Source organism: Ammospiza nelsoni, chromosome 10 (assembly GCF_027579445.1).
Source record: "Ammospiza nelsoni isolate bAmmNel1 chromosome 10, bAmmNel1.pri, whole genome shotgun sequence".
Taxonomy (NCBI): Eukaryota; Metazoa; Chordata; class Aves; order Passeriformes; family Passerellidae; genus Ammospiza; species Ammospiza nelsoni.
Genome location: NC_080642.1, coordinates 15,666,767 through 15,678,644, shown reverse-complemented (window position 1 = coordinate 15,678,644; position 11,878 = coordinate 15,666,767). Strand labels below are relative to the sequence as shown.

Sequence of the window (11,878 nt, the reverse complement as noted above, 5' to 3'; positions counted from 1 at the left end):
AACACAAACACACATTTGTTCCTTGTTTGCTCAAACTGGCCTTACCAGCTTGTTGGGCTGTATCTTCACGGAAGATTTGTGCCCAAAGCCACTAAAGTTTCAAAGGTAATTAGTGGTGTATTTATAGGGGGTTGCAGCTATGGGGAGGAATGTCACCAGCTCTGGAGTTCCATGTTTGCCTGGAAACATTTAACATGCTGGACGAAAGACAAGCAGTACTAAAAGTTGCTAGGAGAGGTGGATGTTGAGAATTTCCTTTTTCCACAGAACTAGACAGCCTGGGGTTCCAGCCTTCCTTGTAACCTGCCAAGTCTCAGCTATCTCCTCTCCATAGTGTGTGTGCGTGTAGGTACACAAACACACAGGTGCAAGTGTACATCTTACTCTTTTAGAAACCTCTGACTGCTGGGTGAGTTCTGATCTGCAGCTGAAAACCCAGGAAAACATAAGGCCTTGTCTTTCTCCTCCTAACACTCCTAAGAGCTGCCTTCTTCCTCCCTTATTTCCCCCATAATGCTTCCTGCCAGCTTCCAACCTCAGAATCATTATTTTGGAGATTAGAGAGAATAGGAATAGATTTTTTCTTTGAAGTCTTATCTGTTTTCTGAAGATGGTTTTCTCTAAAGCTGCAAGCGAAATACACTGTGTCTGCTCGGTCCTTTGCTCCTCAGTGGCATCCTACAGACACAGAGAGCAGTTAGCTCTAGCCAGAACATAAGAATGGAACTGAAAATATGAAGTTCCTCTTTTTGATTTAAACACAAGCTCTTGTTAACTTCTAGTCCGGGACTGACATCTAGTTCTAAACTGAATGCCTCAAAAGAAGATTGCTACTCACAAGGGAGAAGAGAAAAATAGTCCTTACTCTCCTGGATTCTGTCCCTGTTTCTTCAGGCAGGAGCATCATGCCCTCAGTTCTGCAGTAAGAAATGAACTGCCACTGGAGACTAAGTGCATCTCCTATTTTTATGACTGTAATGATTAAACTGTTCTGCTTAGAGCCAGTTTAAAACAGACAATGTCCCCACAATGCACAGTAGTAAACAAAAGGCCTAAAAAATTAGCCAGGTTCATTTTGTCAGATCCTACTGATTCTTCTTGTGACTTGAAACAAATTGCTTCGGTCCTGTCCTTGCCTCTGGGCACTTTGTCTGTGTTGCAGTGTGTCACAGTGGTATGAAAAGCTGGTATCTGTACAAATGATGGCTTGTGTCTCTACAGGAAAAATATTCTGTAAATGCTAAGTGGTTTTTATTAGTTAGATGTAGATATTGGAAGCTAGAAGCAAACAGCAGTACAGAAATAACTTCAGCATATGGATATGGTTCATATTAAATTAGACATTCACTATGCAAACTCATTTCTAGTGTCTTTTTTCTTCTTCTGGACTGTCCTTTGGACAAAATTAGCTGTAGGACTTGGAGCTTCTTGACATGAGTTTGGCTGATCCTGCCAAATTCTTGGCCAAGATCAGTGGACCTCCCTCACTTGGCACTCAAAAACACACATGATGCTCACTGTTTGTTTCAGTTATAAATCTTGGATATTCCTGTTAATCTGGAATTTTCCTCTGTGGAATCAGCTAAATTTCTCCACAATGTCCTTCTCTGGTTTTAATCTGTGCTACTTAAGCCCTTTCATATTATTTTTTTCCTGCTGAAAGAGGAAGATAGCCAGTCCTGAGTTTAATTTTACTGGAAGTACAAAGGTGCTCTTGCCTTTTGCTTGGTCTCTGGAATTATTCTCTTCTCAGCAGAGGTTGCTGTGAAGTCAGCACAGTGTTTGTAGCTCTCAAATGTGGGCCAAGCAATAACTGTGATGTTGCAGTGCTGCAGTGAAGCTCCCAGGACAGGTTGTGCAAGCCCAGCTTTCTGCAGCCTGTGTGCAGAGCTGTGGATGAGACAGGAGGAGCCTGTCCCCCATCTGCCTGTAGTGGGTATGAAAGAATAGAATGATGCAAACACGATCTTTTCTTCCTTGGTTCAGAACAAGGTCTGTGCAAAGGGGAGACACACCCTCAACCACTGCATCAGCAAATGTGACAGAAGCAGCTTTGCCAGCACCACATTCAGGAGCTACAATGAGCAAGGCAGGGTGAACTCTGCTCTCTGCCATCATGCATGGGGGGAGGCAAAGGTGGTTGCTCTGATTCTGTGTATAACTTACTGCCCTTAAGCTATTTATATACATGTAAATAAGAATCTAAAGAAACTTATCTTTTATTCTTGGCACAGTGCCATTCTGGTGAGCTCTCTGCTGGCATATGTTGTGCTGAAGATCTGGAATGATTCAGCGTAGCTTTTCTTTTCAGGGCTCAGTTGAACGTTCTTCTTGCACTGCTGTTCCCTGCATGCTGCTCTTCTTTCCTGCTGGGAGCCCTTCTCCCAGGAGAAGCCCTTCTCCAGCCTGCCTGCCTCCTACAGCCATGTCATGTGGCTTGTGACAATCTGCTCTCTTGACTCGTGCTCAGCCTGGTTCAGCTGCTCTGTGCAAGATCTCACTATTTTCCTTTGGCATTTGCATGAAACCAGTACACAAATGCTTCTGATCATGAAAATCCCATGTATGACTGCGAAGTAGCTGCCATAAATTAAAAACTGGGAGAGGAGGAGAAAAAGGCAGAACAGTTAATGAAAAACACATTAGAGAAATGCTGCTTCTTCTGAAGATGAGAGTCACTCTGATTTTCTTGTGTTCTGGCAGTTTCTCTACACTTGAGTTTTTGCTTTGTGATTAAGCAAAATCTCAGCTTTTGCTGAGATACAGCAGATAACTGTGAAATGAAGAACTGCCCTTCCATTCCTTGCGCCTCTTGACAAATGTCCAACAGGGAGAGGGATAAGAACAGTCCTGAACTCCCATTCTGCATCCGGCCAAACCAGTCTGAGCTTTTGGGAAGAGAGGATGGTGTCCTATTAACTATTAAAACTGGTTGGATAGCAGGGCCTGGTTAGTTATGTTCTCCCTTTGAAAAGTAACAGTCCAGCATCAGTAATCCTAAATGCATTAAAAGGCAAAAGGGAAGAATGATGTCTGGATTTCTATAGAGGAAAGATAATTAAGTTGTCCTTTAGCATAGGAATTTTGAAGATGACTTGGCTGAGCAGTAAGTAGGAAAGTAAGGTAACTGCACTTACTTGAGTCACTATGTCCAGTCCCAGGCCTCTTGAATCTACAACAACTATTGTGAGAATGGTCTGGATGAGCAGGGCAATGAAGTTGTTGAATCCAAACATCAGGGCATAGCGCTCCATGCTCAGATTGACGGCGATCTGGAACCTAACAGGAAACTGGCAGGTTAGTCACTGCCCCTGGGAAAGCTATTGCTGTCTAGCAGTTGATGAAGAGAAAGTGATTCATGCAGATGGTCCATCAAGGACAGAGGAAATGGTGCTTCTTTGTTTGTTTGCTTCATTGCTTTCTCTAAAACAAAAAAAGTCTTGGGTATCATAGTGTATTTTAATGGGTTTTTTTGACCTGCATGGGCTGCTTTTCTAACCCCTGCTTTCAGATGATCAGGTAGAATGTCAGCTCTCTGTACCCTTCCCCTTTCCTCCTTCTCTGCCTGCACAGACTATGCCAGACAGGCTGTAGAGAGTCCATGGCTGGAAGCTTTCAGAGACCAAGCTATCCATGGTAATAAGTCACATTTTGCTTTGTGATTTGACAGTGGAGGTAACTTGCTATTTATTTCTGTCAAGAGCCCATAGATTTTTACTTGCAATATCTTTTTTGACAATAATCAAAACATCTTTCTTCACAATATACACCTGCAAAGTTTCTATACAAACAAAAGGGTGTTACTACTTCAGGATTCATTTTCAATAATTTTAGCTTGGGAGTTTTTTGCAAGATTTTACTTTGTTGGGATTTTTTTTAGAATATATTGAAATAGTCCAGGTGTAATTAACTATAATGTAATAACAATCTACAAAAATGACAATTAAGAGCTCACTTGGCTTCCTTCAAGATAGGCATAACCTTGCCATGCATTATAATGTCAGCAATTTTTTAAAGTGGTATCTGATTAATTTTGGAGTTTCACACAAAATGCATCCAGTATTTTTGTTAATGAAATAGTGTGGTATGTCTCAAGACATTCCAAACAAGAAAATTACTGGAGCAATAACATTTTATATTTATTACACAGGACGAAATATTTGTTGTTAATATTATTTATGCATTTCTATTTCTGACAACAGAATAGCTTGGTCTCCTATGAGATCTCATCTGAGTTTATATGTCCTATCCTCCTTTTTATTCCTTCTTTACATCTTAATATCATTATGATCAATTGTATAAAATTATGTTAGGGTACACTTTATGTGGAGTCTTTTCCTGCATTCAAGCAGTTCATGACATGCTAAAAGGGTCATCAGTAGGGGGTCTAGGCAGTTGGTGATCCTAAAGGATGGCTGTCAAGGTATGCTTGTCCCTGTTGCTCATTTTTCATCTTTCATGCCAGGAAGGAGGAAAATGGCTTCTACATTTTGCAGTTACCATTGCCTTTAGTAACAAAATTACCTTGTGCTTTGTTTAATTTCTGCTTAGGTAAATGTTCAATGTCCTTTTGACAATTTTTCTCTCCTGGTTGTTTGGAAGAATGAAAACAACATAACCAGACATTTAAGTGTTCTTGTCCTTACCTAAACAGTTATGTCAAGCATTAGGTCAGCTACCTCTGAGGAAAAGGATGCCCAAAGCAAACTCAGAGTAGGGTCAGTATTCTGTGCATGATGAGGATGATGCATTGTGATGTTTTGTACTTACGTTGCTATTGTCAGGAGGAGCACATAGCATGCCTTGAAAATGAGATATCCAGCATAACATGCCCAGATGCTGGTAGAGAAATGCATGAGAAACAGACAACCTGCATCTATTGCAGAGAAGATCCCTAAAGCCAGTTCTCCAAAATGGTCCCAGTTAATCTGCATATATTGTACCAGGAAAGATGTTACTGAGCCTAGAAAAAGAGAAAAAAATATGTGTAAATATTGTATCTGCTCTACAGCCTGTATGACCAAGTCCTGCCACACTCACATATCAAAAGGCAATGCTGAATAATGAAGCAGAGTAGTCTGAAGTTTGAAAGCATTTCTGATGGCTTCTGCAGCTGTGCAGATGACTGGACATTTTAAGACAACAGCATATATCAAGTCTATGCCATTCCATTCTTAGTGCTTTATTCCACTTCACAGGATAAATTTACTGTAATGTAGGAGGATTCATTATTTAGGTGTCTGTACACAGCATGGCTCTCTGGGGAGAGAATTAGGAACATGGTTTGGAGTTCAAGAAGGAAATTCTTCCACCTTCTCCTAGTTAGGCTAGTAAACCTTCTATTGAACAGTTTAGCTCTGTGCACCTCATAGAGAGGTAAACTGTCAAAAAAGTGAGTTTTGAGGCATCAAGGAAGTATATCCAAGGAACAAGAAAGGATAGGTTTGCTTTTTGTGGACCTCCTAGAAGATGCATCTGTTGCAAAGTAGAGCCACCTGGCTGCCCATCTTAGGGGTCCCAGACCCTTTTAAAAACTTCTATAAATTATATTTAAAAACTTCTATACTTATACACTGAGAACTAGGCAAGTCCATGAGAGAGAAATTCATCAAGGAGTAGATACTACAGGAGGTCTTCAAATTCATGATTCATGTGGTCTGTTTAGTTGCCTGCTGCAAGAGTGGTATCTGTTTCTCCTTAAAGACTGTAAGGGTGACCTGAATGATTAGGTGTGGTGCAGATGTGTTTATTTTTCCTGATAAAACACACCCCCACATCTTGTGCAAGTTCTTTACAATAGCACAATGTGAACCAAGGCAGGGTGGTATCCTCTGATGTTACCTTTTGATAACCTCACTTTGCATGTGTGATGTGAGCAATGCTCCTGGTACAAAAATGGAATGGTTCAGATCAGTATCGTAAGGATTCATAGGGTCTTTTTTCCCCTGAAAATTTTTGTATCATGCAACGACTAAAATTTTTCTTTTTGTCTGGTTGCACAAGGGTGTTTCACTAGGAAAAAAAAAAAAAAGAGAGGATTATGTTCATTTTGTGTAAAATTTTCACAGAAAATTTCTCTTAACTGTGTAAGCTGATAGCACTGTTATAGAAACAATGCAATATTTTCTTTGGGGGAAAAAATACCAACACACAGTAGCCTCATCCAAAGAAACAGGGGTGCTTCTGAATGGATTTACCAGCTAGATGCAATGTCTGTGTGACTTGCACACTTTCTGCATACTGGTAAAATACAGTTATTTGTCGGCTATAAAAGAAAAACTAACATAACTCACATTTGAACTGTTGTACATCAAAGACCTAGGTCTGGAATGCACAGGGTGTGCACTGGCTCCCTGGAGCGCCTGTAATGGAATGGCACTTAGAAAGTTTACTAAAGTGAAACTTCAGAGGCTGTCATTGTGGTCAATGTTTAAACACTGACTTACTCAGAAACGTTGCTATGGCTTCCACAGCTCCGTTGTACACTGCGGAGGTGTGCGAGGGGGCTCGCAAGTCCCACAGCACCTGGACATAATTCACCACCTGGTTGAAGCCGGCCGTAGCCAGAGCCCACCACAGGGACCAGCAGAGGAGCTTGCGGGAGCCGTAGCAGTGCCTCAGGTCCCTGCCCAGCTGCAGCAGCACGCCCAGCAGGTGCCTGTGGGGCCCGGCACTGCCGGCCTGGGGCTGGGGGCTCGGGGCCCCGGCAGCAGCAGCAGGGCTCCTTTCCTCTTGGCAGCTCTGGGGCCTGGGGGCAGTGCCCACGGCCAGCCCTTTGCCAGGCTCTGGCACAGGCTCAGGGGCATCTTTCCTGTGGAAGAACATGCTCCTCTGGGGCATGGGCAGGAAGAGCGCGCACACGAACGCCAAGGACACGGAAGCCAAGCTGATGGCGTTGAGGTGGAAGTAAGAGACGCCTGCTAAGGACACCAGCAGCTGTCCCAGCACGGCGGCCACGGTGGCTGCCACCAGAGTGACGCTCCTGCAGTAGCTGGTGACCCTCTGGTAGTGTTGGCTGCTGACCACGCTGTAGATGTAGGCGTAATAGGCCACCTCGGTGGCTGTGACCATGCCATAGAAGAATTCCACCAGCTGCATGGCCACCACTCCATGTGCAAAGAGCAGCAGCAGCCACGTGACGATGAGGCTGAGGCCCTGCAGGAGGAGGACGGGCTTGTAGCGCACGTAATCTGTGAGCAGGAACACTGGGAAAAGGAGAGCCAGGTAGGAGTATGTCCAGACTGGAAAAATCTGGTTGGTAACCTAGAACGGAAGAGGAGATGTCAGTGTTCTTATTGTTGAGGAAAGGAAGTTCATGTATTTTAAATGGTGTTGTAGAGGGGAGTTTTTTCTCTGAAGGAATTCATAAAATATACAACCACATTGAATCAGCATGGGACTGTTGGGCAGGCAAATGGATCTTGGATCCGTTAAATGGATATTTTATTTATGCAGTCTGCTGCAAATTGCAACCTGTCAGAGCTAGTTAAATTTGTGCTTTTTTTTTTCTTTTCATCCTTTTAAAAAAAATTAAACAGTGTTTTCCATTTCTCTTTTCAATACAGTTAAAATAAATCATAGAATAAAGCCATACCTCATCTGTGGTCAGGTTTTTATCTGGTCCTGTTAGATAGGGTGTTAGGAAAGGTTCTGATGGTTTCGTCATGTAGAAGAATCCATAGAGGCAGAGGATCAGGGTGGGAAAAAACCAGGTGCTGGTTTTCTCTTGCTTCCAGCAGCCCATGGCCTCTACAGCAAAGCTGAAGATAAAGTTTGTTAGAATAATGACACTGCCCATGCAAGTGCAAAGAGATCTTGTAACTGATTTTTATTTTGTGGTTTCTAATGCTAAGGAGTACTCTTTAGAGGATGATGGTTCAAAAGAATTTTTATTTATCATGTTAAAGTGAATAGCTGTTCCTTACATTTGTCTGCTGCTCTCTTTGTAGAAAGGGCATAAAAAATGAATTGGAAGATCCTTAACTGGAAGACAAACTACCCTGTCATTCTATCTGCACTGAGCAAGATAAACACAGGAAAAGCCTTTCTAGATTGAAGTGGCTGAAGACAGTTGAGTACTGAGATTTCCCTTGACTCCGTGACTGATCACAGCCAAGCACCTTTTATATGACAAAGATAACTCTGGAGCCTTGCAGATGGAGCTGCTAAGAAATACAGAAATTATATCAAGCCAGACTCTCATCTGGGATTATCTGCATGAGAAGTCCATTTTGGATACAGACATCATATTTTCCATTTATAAACGTGGTCACAGAAGGTTAACAGTTCATGCTGAAATGAAATGAAGCAGGTATTTTTGTTCTTGTCACTAGGTGAGGTGGTTGAATAAATTAAAATTTGCAACTCTGCTGGACAGAGCCCAAACAAAAGTAAAAATGGGTGTAAAGGGGACATGCAAAGGAAGTTAACATCCATATTCATGTTAGTATAGGCAATGTCAAGAACCTTAATGCATGCAGTTTATCTTTTGGAGCCCTTTGGACTTTGTATATTAGCAGGTTGGATTTCTATCACTCCAGTTTTGACCTTTATCTACTTCCCTACTGATAACTCTTTCTTTTTTTGACAGAAAATGAATCTTATAAAAATCTTTAAAATGAAGGAGTGTTTTTTCACAAAATTTTTTTGTAAAAGCTGAAGGAAGGTCTATTCAGGCCAAAGCAGTCATGTCCTGATGAGTATATCACTTCAGATAAGATGGGCAGAGGACCCTTTTTATAGGATGTGATATGTACAAGGCAGTAGGCATTATGCATCTTCTTTTCTAACTTCATGCTATGACAGCACGTTTTACTGACAGCCTGACACTCTAAGAAATGAGTGCAGATCCAAGGGAATTTGAAGTTCTTCCTTTGGTGCATAAAGGCCAAAAGCATGGGCATTACAGGATTGCAGCACGAAGGAACCCAGCTCTGTGTCAGCTCTGCAGTGTGAACCACTAGATGGCAAGGTGGCCCAAGCTGGGGAGGACTGACACACTGAGTGCTGCTCCAGGAAAGAAGCGTTTCTGCCCCTCCTTCCTCCCGGCTGTTGGAACACCAGCCTGCTGCAAACGTGGCTCTGGCAGGACCAGTCTGAGCCCTGCCCAGGATCGTGCTCACTGAGTCACCATAACATCCCCTGCTCTCCTCCCACCTGGTAATTATTAAAGCCATACAGCACCTAGTGCCATGGGCATGCTTTGTGTGATTCTGAGATAATCACACCAGAGAGCGGGGTGGAGACCATCTCTAACACAGTAATGAGAAACATTTGTACAAGTCAGCTTTGGGACGTAGCCAGGGCATATTTTTCCTTTTCCAGCCTAGATTCTCTGCCCCGTTTCAGGTCTTGCCCTGTTTGCTCACCCCCAGCAGGCTGTGTGAAACAAGGGCAGCAAGTCTTATGTAGCTTGTCAAAATGTCACACACACCTTGGGAGGTGAGTGGGCAGCTGCTGCCTCTGCAGGGCTTGCAGGGCACTTGTGCTGCCCCTGGGATGCTGCCCATGGGTGGCAGGGCTTTGCCATCCTGTGCAGGAATTCATGGTTTCTGCTGTACACAGAAGAACTTGAGGTGTGTCCTGGTCACTGCATCCCTACAGTGCCAGCTGTGCACTGTTCAGGGTTTGGGGCTACACCTGTACCTCTCCAATCTGCACTTCTGCTCTTTGAGCTGCCAGGGTTAGGCTGGTAGGTGAGGTGAGAATTTTCCCACTTGATACAAGGAGCTGTGCAGAGAAACCTGTCACTGGTGCTGGGCTGGGAGGGGCAGGGGGCTGAGGGCTCTCAGGGCAGCCCACTCTGCCCTTGGGGAGTGGAAGGGGGTGTCACCTCACCTGCCCTGGGCTTTGTGTTCCACTCACACCCCAGCCCTTGGGGAAGCCCCTCCAGCTCTGCAGCTGCTGTACAAGCCCTCCTTTCTGCATTCCTAACCACAAACCTCTGACAACCACAGCTCTGCCTTGCTGCTTGAGGGGGAAGGATCCAATTTGTTCCTTGTTCAGTCATCCCATGTGGTCAATTTTTCTTTTATAAATCTAGGTTTTGTTCACTTTTGAAGAGATTTTAGGATGCCTTGGTGGTGTTTTGCAACAACAACAAAAAAATCCTCTGTTTCTTTTTTCCTTCAGCAATTCTTGGTGCCAGAGCTGTCAGCTCTTCTACACACAGCCTAACACAGACCCCCAGCTCCCCGCTGAATTGCTCTCTTCTTTCCTCCCACTTTCCTTTGTCATTGCAGGATTTCATATTTCTAAAGTTCATATATAATCATACCTTCTGTGCTGGAGCTCTTCCTTTCTTACTTCCAAGGGAAAAGCCTCCTTTTGGTATTCCCAGTCTTACTTCTGGTTGTCCTGTGTGTATTGCAGCTGCTGGACTCTGTTTGGGTTTTGTGCTTCTCCTGTTCTTCTAGTGTTACAGCTTGCTCTGACACCTCCTTTGGAAAGGCCTCCAGCTGGCTTTCTTTCAGCACCCTTAAAGGAACAGCCAAATAATCCTGGCCTGACTTTGCCCCAAGGCAGCAGTGAATCAAGACCCAAACTACAGTCTAGTGCCTGACTGGCACAAAATCAATAGAGGAAGTTCTGTTCCCAAAGAATGTGGGGTCTATTTGACAGGATATGTGTCTTGGGAGCCATCTGTGCCTCAAACTGACCTATATTAAAGAGGGAGCAGTAGCTGTGCGTGGGTAGTTACAGAGGTGAGGGTGAGCAAATACCACTGCCGTAAGGTTGGAAGGTATCCACACCACTTACATGGGGTTTAAAACTATTCTAAAAATTTAAAAGGTAAAAAGTAAAACACCCTGCTCTGCTTCCTCTTGACTTATTTGCTGGCAAATTTGTCAGATTTTTTGCTTTGACAGGTTCTTACAGTGCTGCTGAAGATGGGGATAGCTGCCCTATAGCCAGCTTCAGAAGTTTCTGTGGGACTCACAACAGCAGAGTACATTCTGTGAAATGTACAGACTTTCACCAAAAATATTTACACAAATTTAGATCCACTCCCACCCTGGTCTCACAGCATGTAGGTCTGGAATGAGTGATGTAATAATTATTTAGGAATATGACTGATACAGTAGGAAAATGTGTAAATATTTGTAAATAACAGTGAATTATCCAACCAGAGGAAGGCAGCACCTTGGTTCACACACAGTAAAATGGAACAGTAATTTTATGGACACATACATGAATATGAAAAAGGTATGACATTCCTTGCTGGGTCAGACAAGTATCTCAGCTCAGCCACCTTTGCCTGCACTCTTGGCCAGGTTTTGCAACCTTTGCCTTCTATCCCTCAACAATCCAATATTACAGGATTAGTGATGTTAGAGGGGCCATCCCTGCCTCTTGCCTTTATAGCTTTTTTGTTGGCCTTTGTCCATGAAACCATCTCCTCCTGCCTGGGGCAGTGCTGTGCACTTCTGGAGTCATGAGACACCTAGAGCTGGGAGGGAGCCATGGGGATCATCATGTTCCACTCCTGCTCCTCACAGGACTCTCTCCAGCTGAACCTTGTGACGCATGGTGCATCATCTGACACTCCTCACATGCTGGCAGCCTCTCTAATGCGTGTGAAACTAACTCCTGGAAGGAATGTAATAATTCCTTAGGGCTCTTTCCCAGCCATCAGTCACTGCTGATACTGATCCCAGAGTTGTCTTGGTTCTCCTGTTCCATTGACCCTGCAGCTATAGGAGGTGACGGCCCCTCTGAGAGAACAGTGAGAATACCTGCATTTGGTTTTATTCTCACAAACGCTTGCTAAAATGCAGAGAACTCTTGAGGGGAACAGTATTACTTGGTGTTTGCATTGACTTACTGAAGAATCCAACTCAAATTTATTGACACTGAGAAAAACTGCAAAATTCTGTTT

General features: G+C 43.6%; 1 protein-coding gene across 1 annotated transcript; it reads right to left on the bottom strand.

Annotated features, from left to right (window-relative positions):
- Nucleotides 1-657: 657 nt before the first annotated feature.
- On the bottom strand, nucleotides 658-10,333 carry LOC132077533 (thiamine transporter 2-like). Its single transcript, XM_059479306.1, has 6 exons — nucleotides 10,277-10,333; nucleotides 7,595-7,760; nucleotides 6,447-7,263; nucleotides 4,771-4,963; nucleotides 3,138-3,279; nucleotides 658-2,597 (listed from the first exon to the last, which is right to left on the bottom strand). Exons 2-6 carry the CDS (start codon nucleotides 7,742-7,744, stop codon nucleotides 2,418-2,420), a joined length of 1,482 nt encoding a protein of 493 aa, XP_059335289.1. The 5' UTR covers nucleotides 7,745-7,760; nucleotides 10,277-10,333; the 3' UTR covers nucleotides 658-2,417.
- Nucleotides 10,334-11,878: the final 1,545 nt, after the last annotated feature.

Excerpts from the sequence above, each read along its gene's own strand:
- LOC132077533 (XM_059479306.1), bottom strand. The coding sequence starts at position 7,744 with ATGGGCTGCTGGAAGCAAGAGAAAACCAGCACCTGGTTTTTTCCCACC. Across the intron at positions 4,964-6,446 it reads AGCCATAGCAACGTTTCTGA|GCTCAGTAACATCTTTCCTG; the intron begins GTAAGTCAGTGT and ends CTCTTTTTCTAG. Across the intron at positions 3,280-4,770 it reads CTCCTCCTGACAATAGCAAC|GTTCCAGATCGCCGTCAATC; the intron begins GTAAGTACAAAA and ends GTTTCCTGTTAG.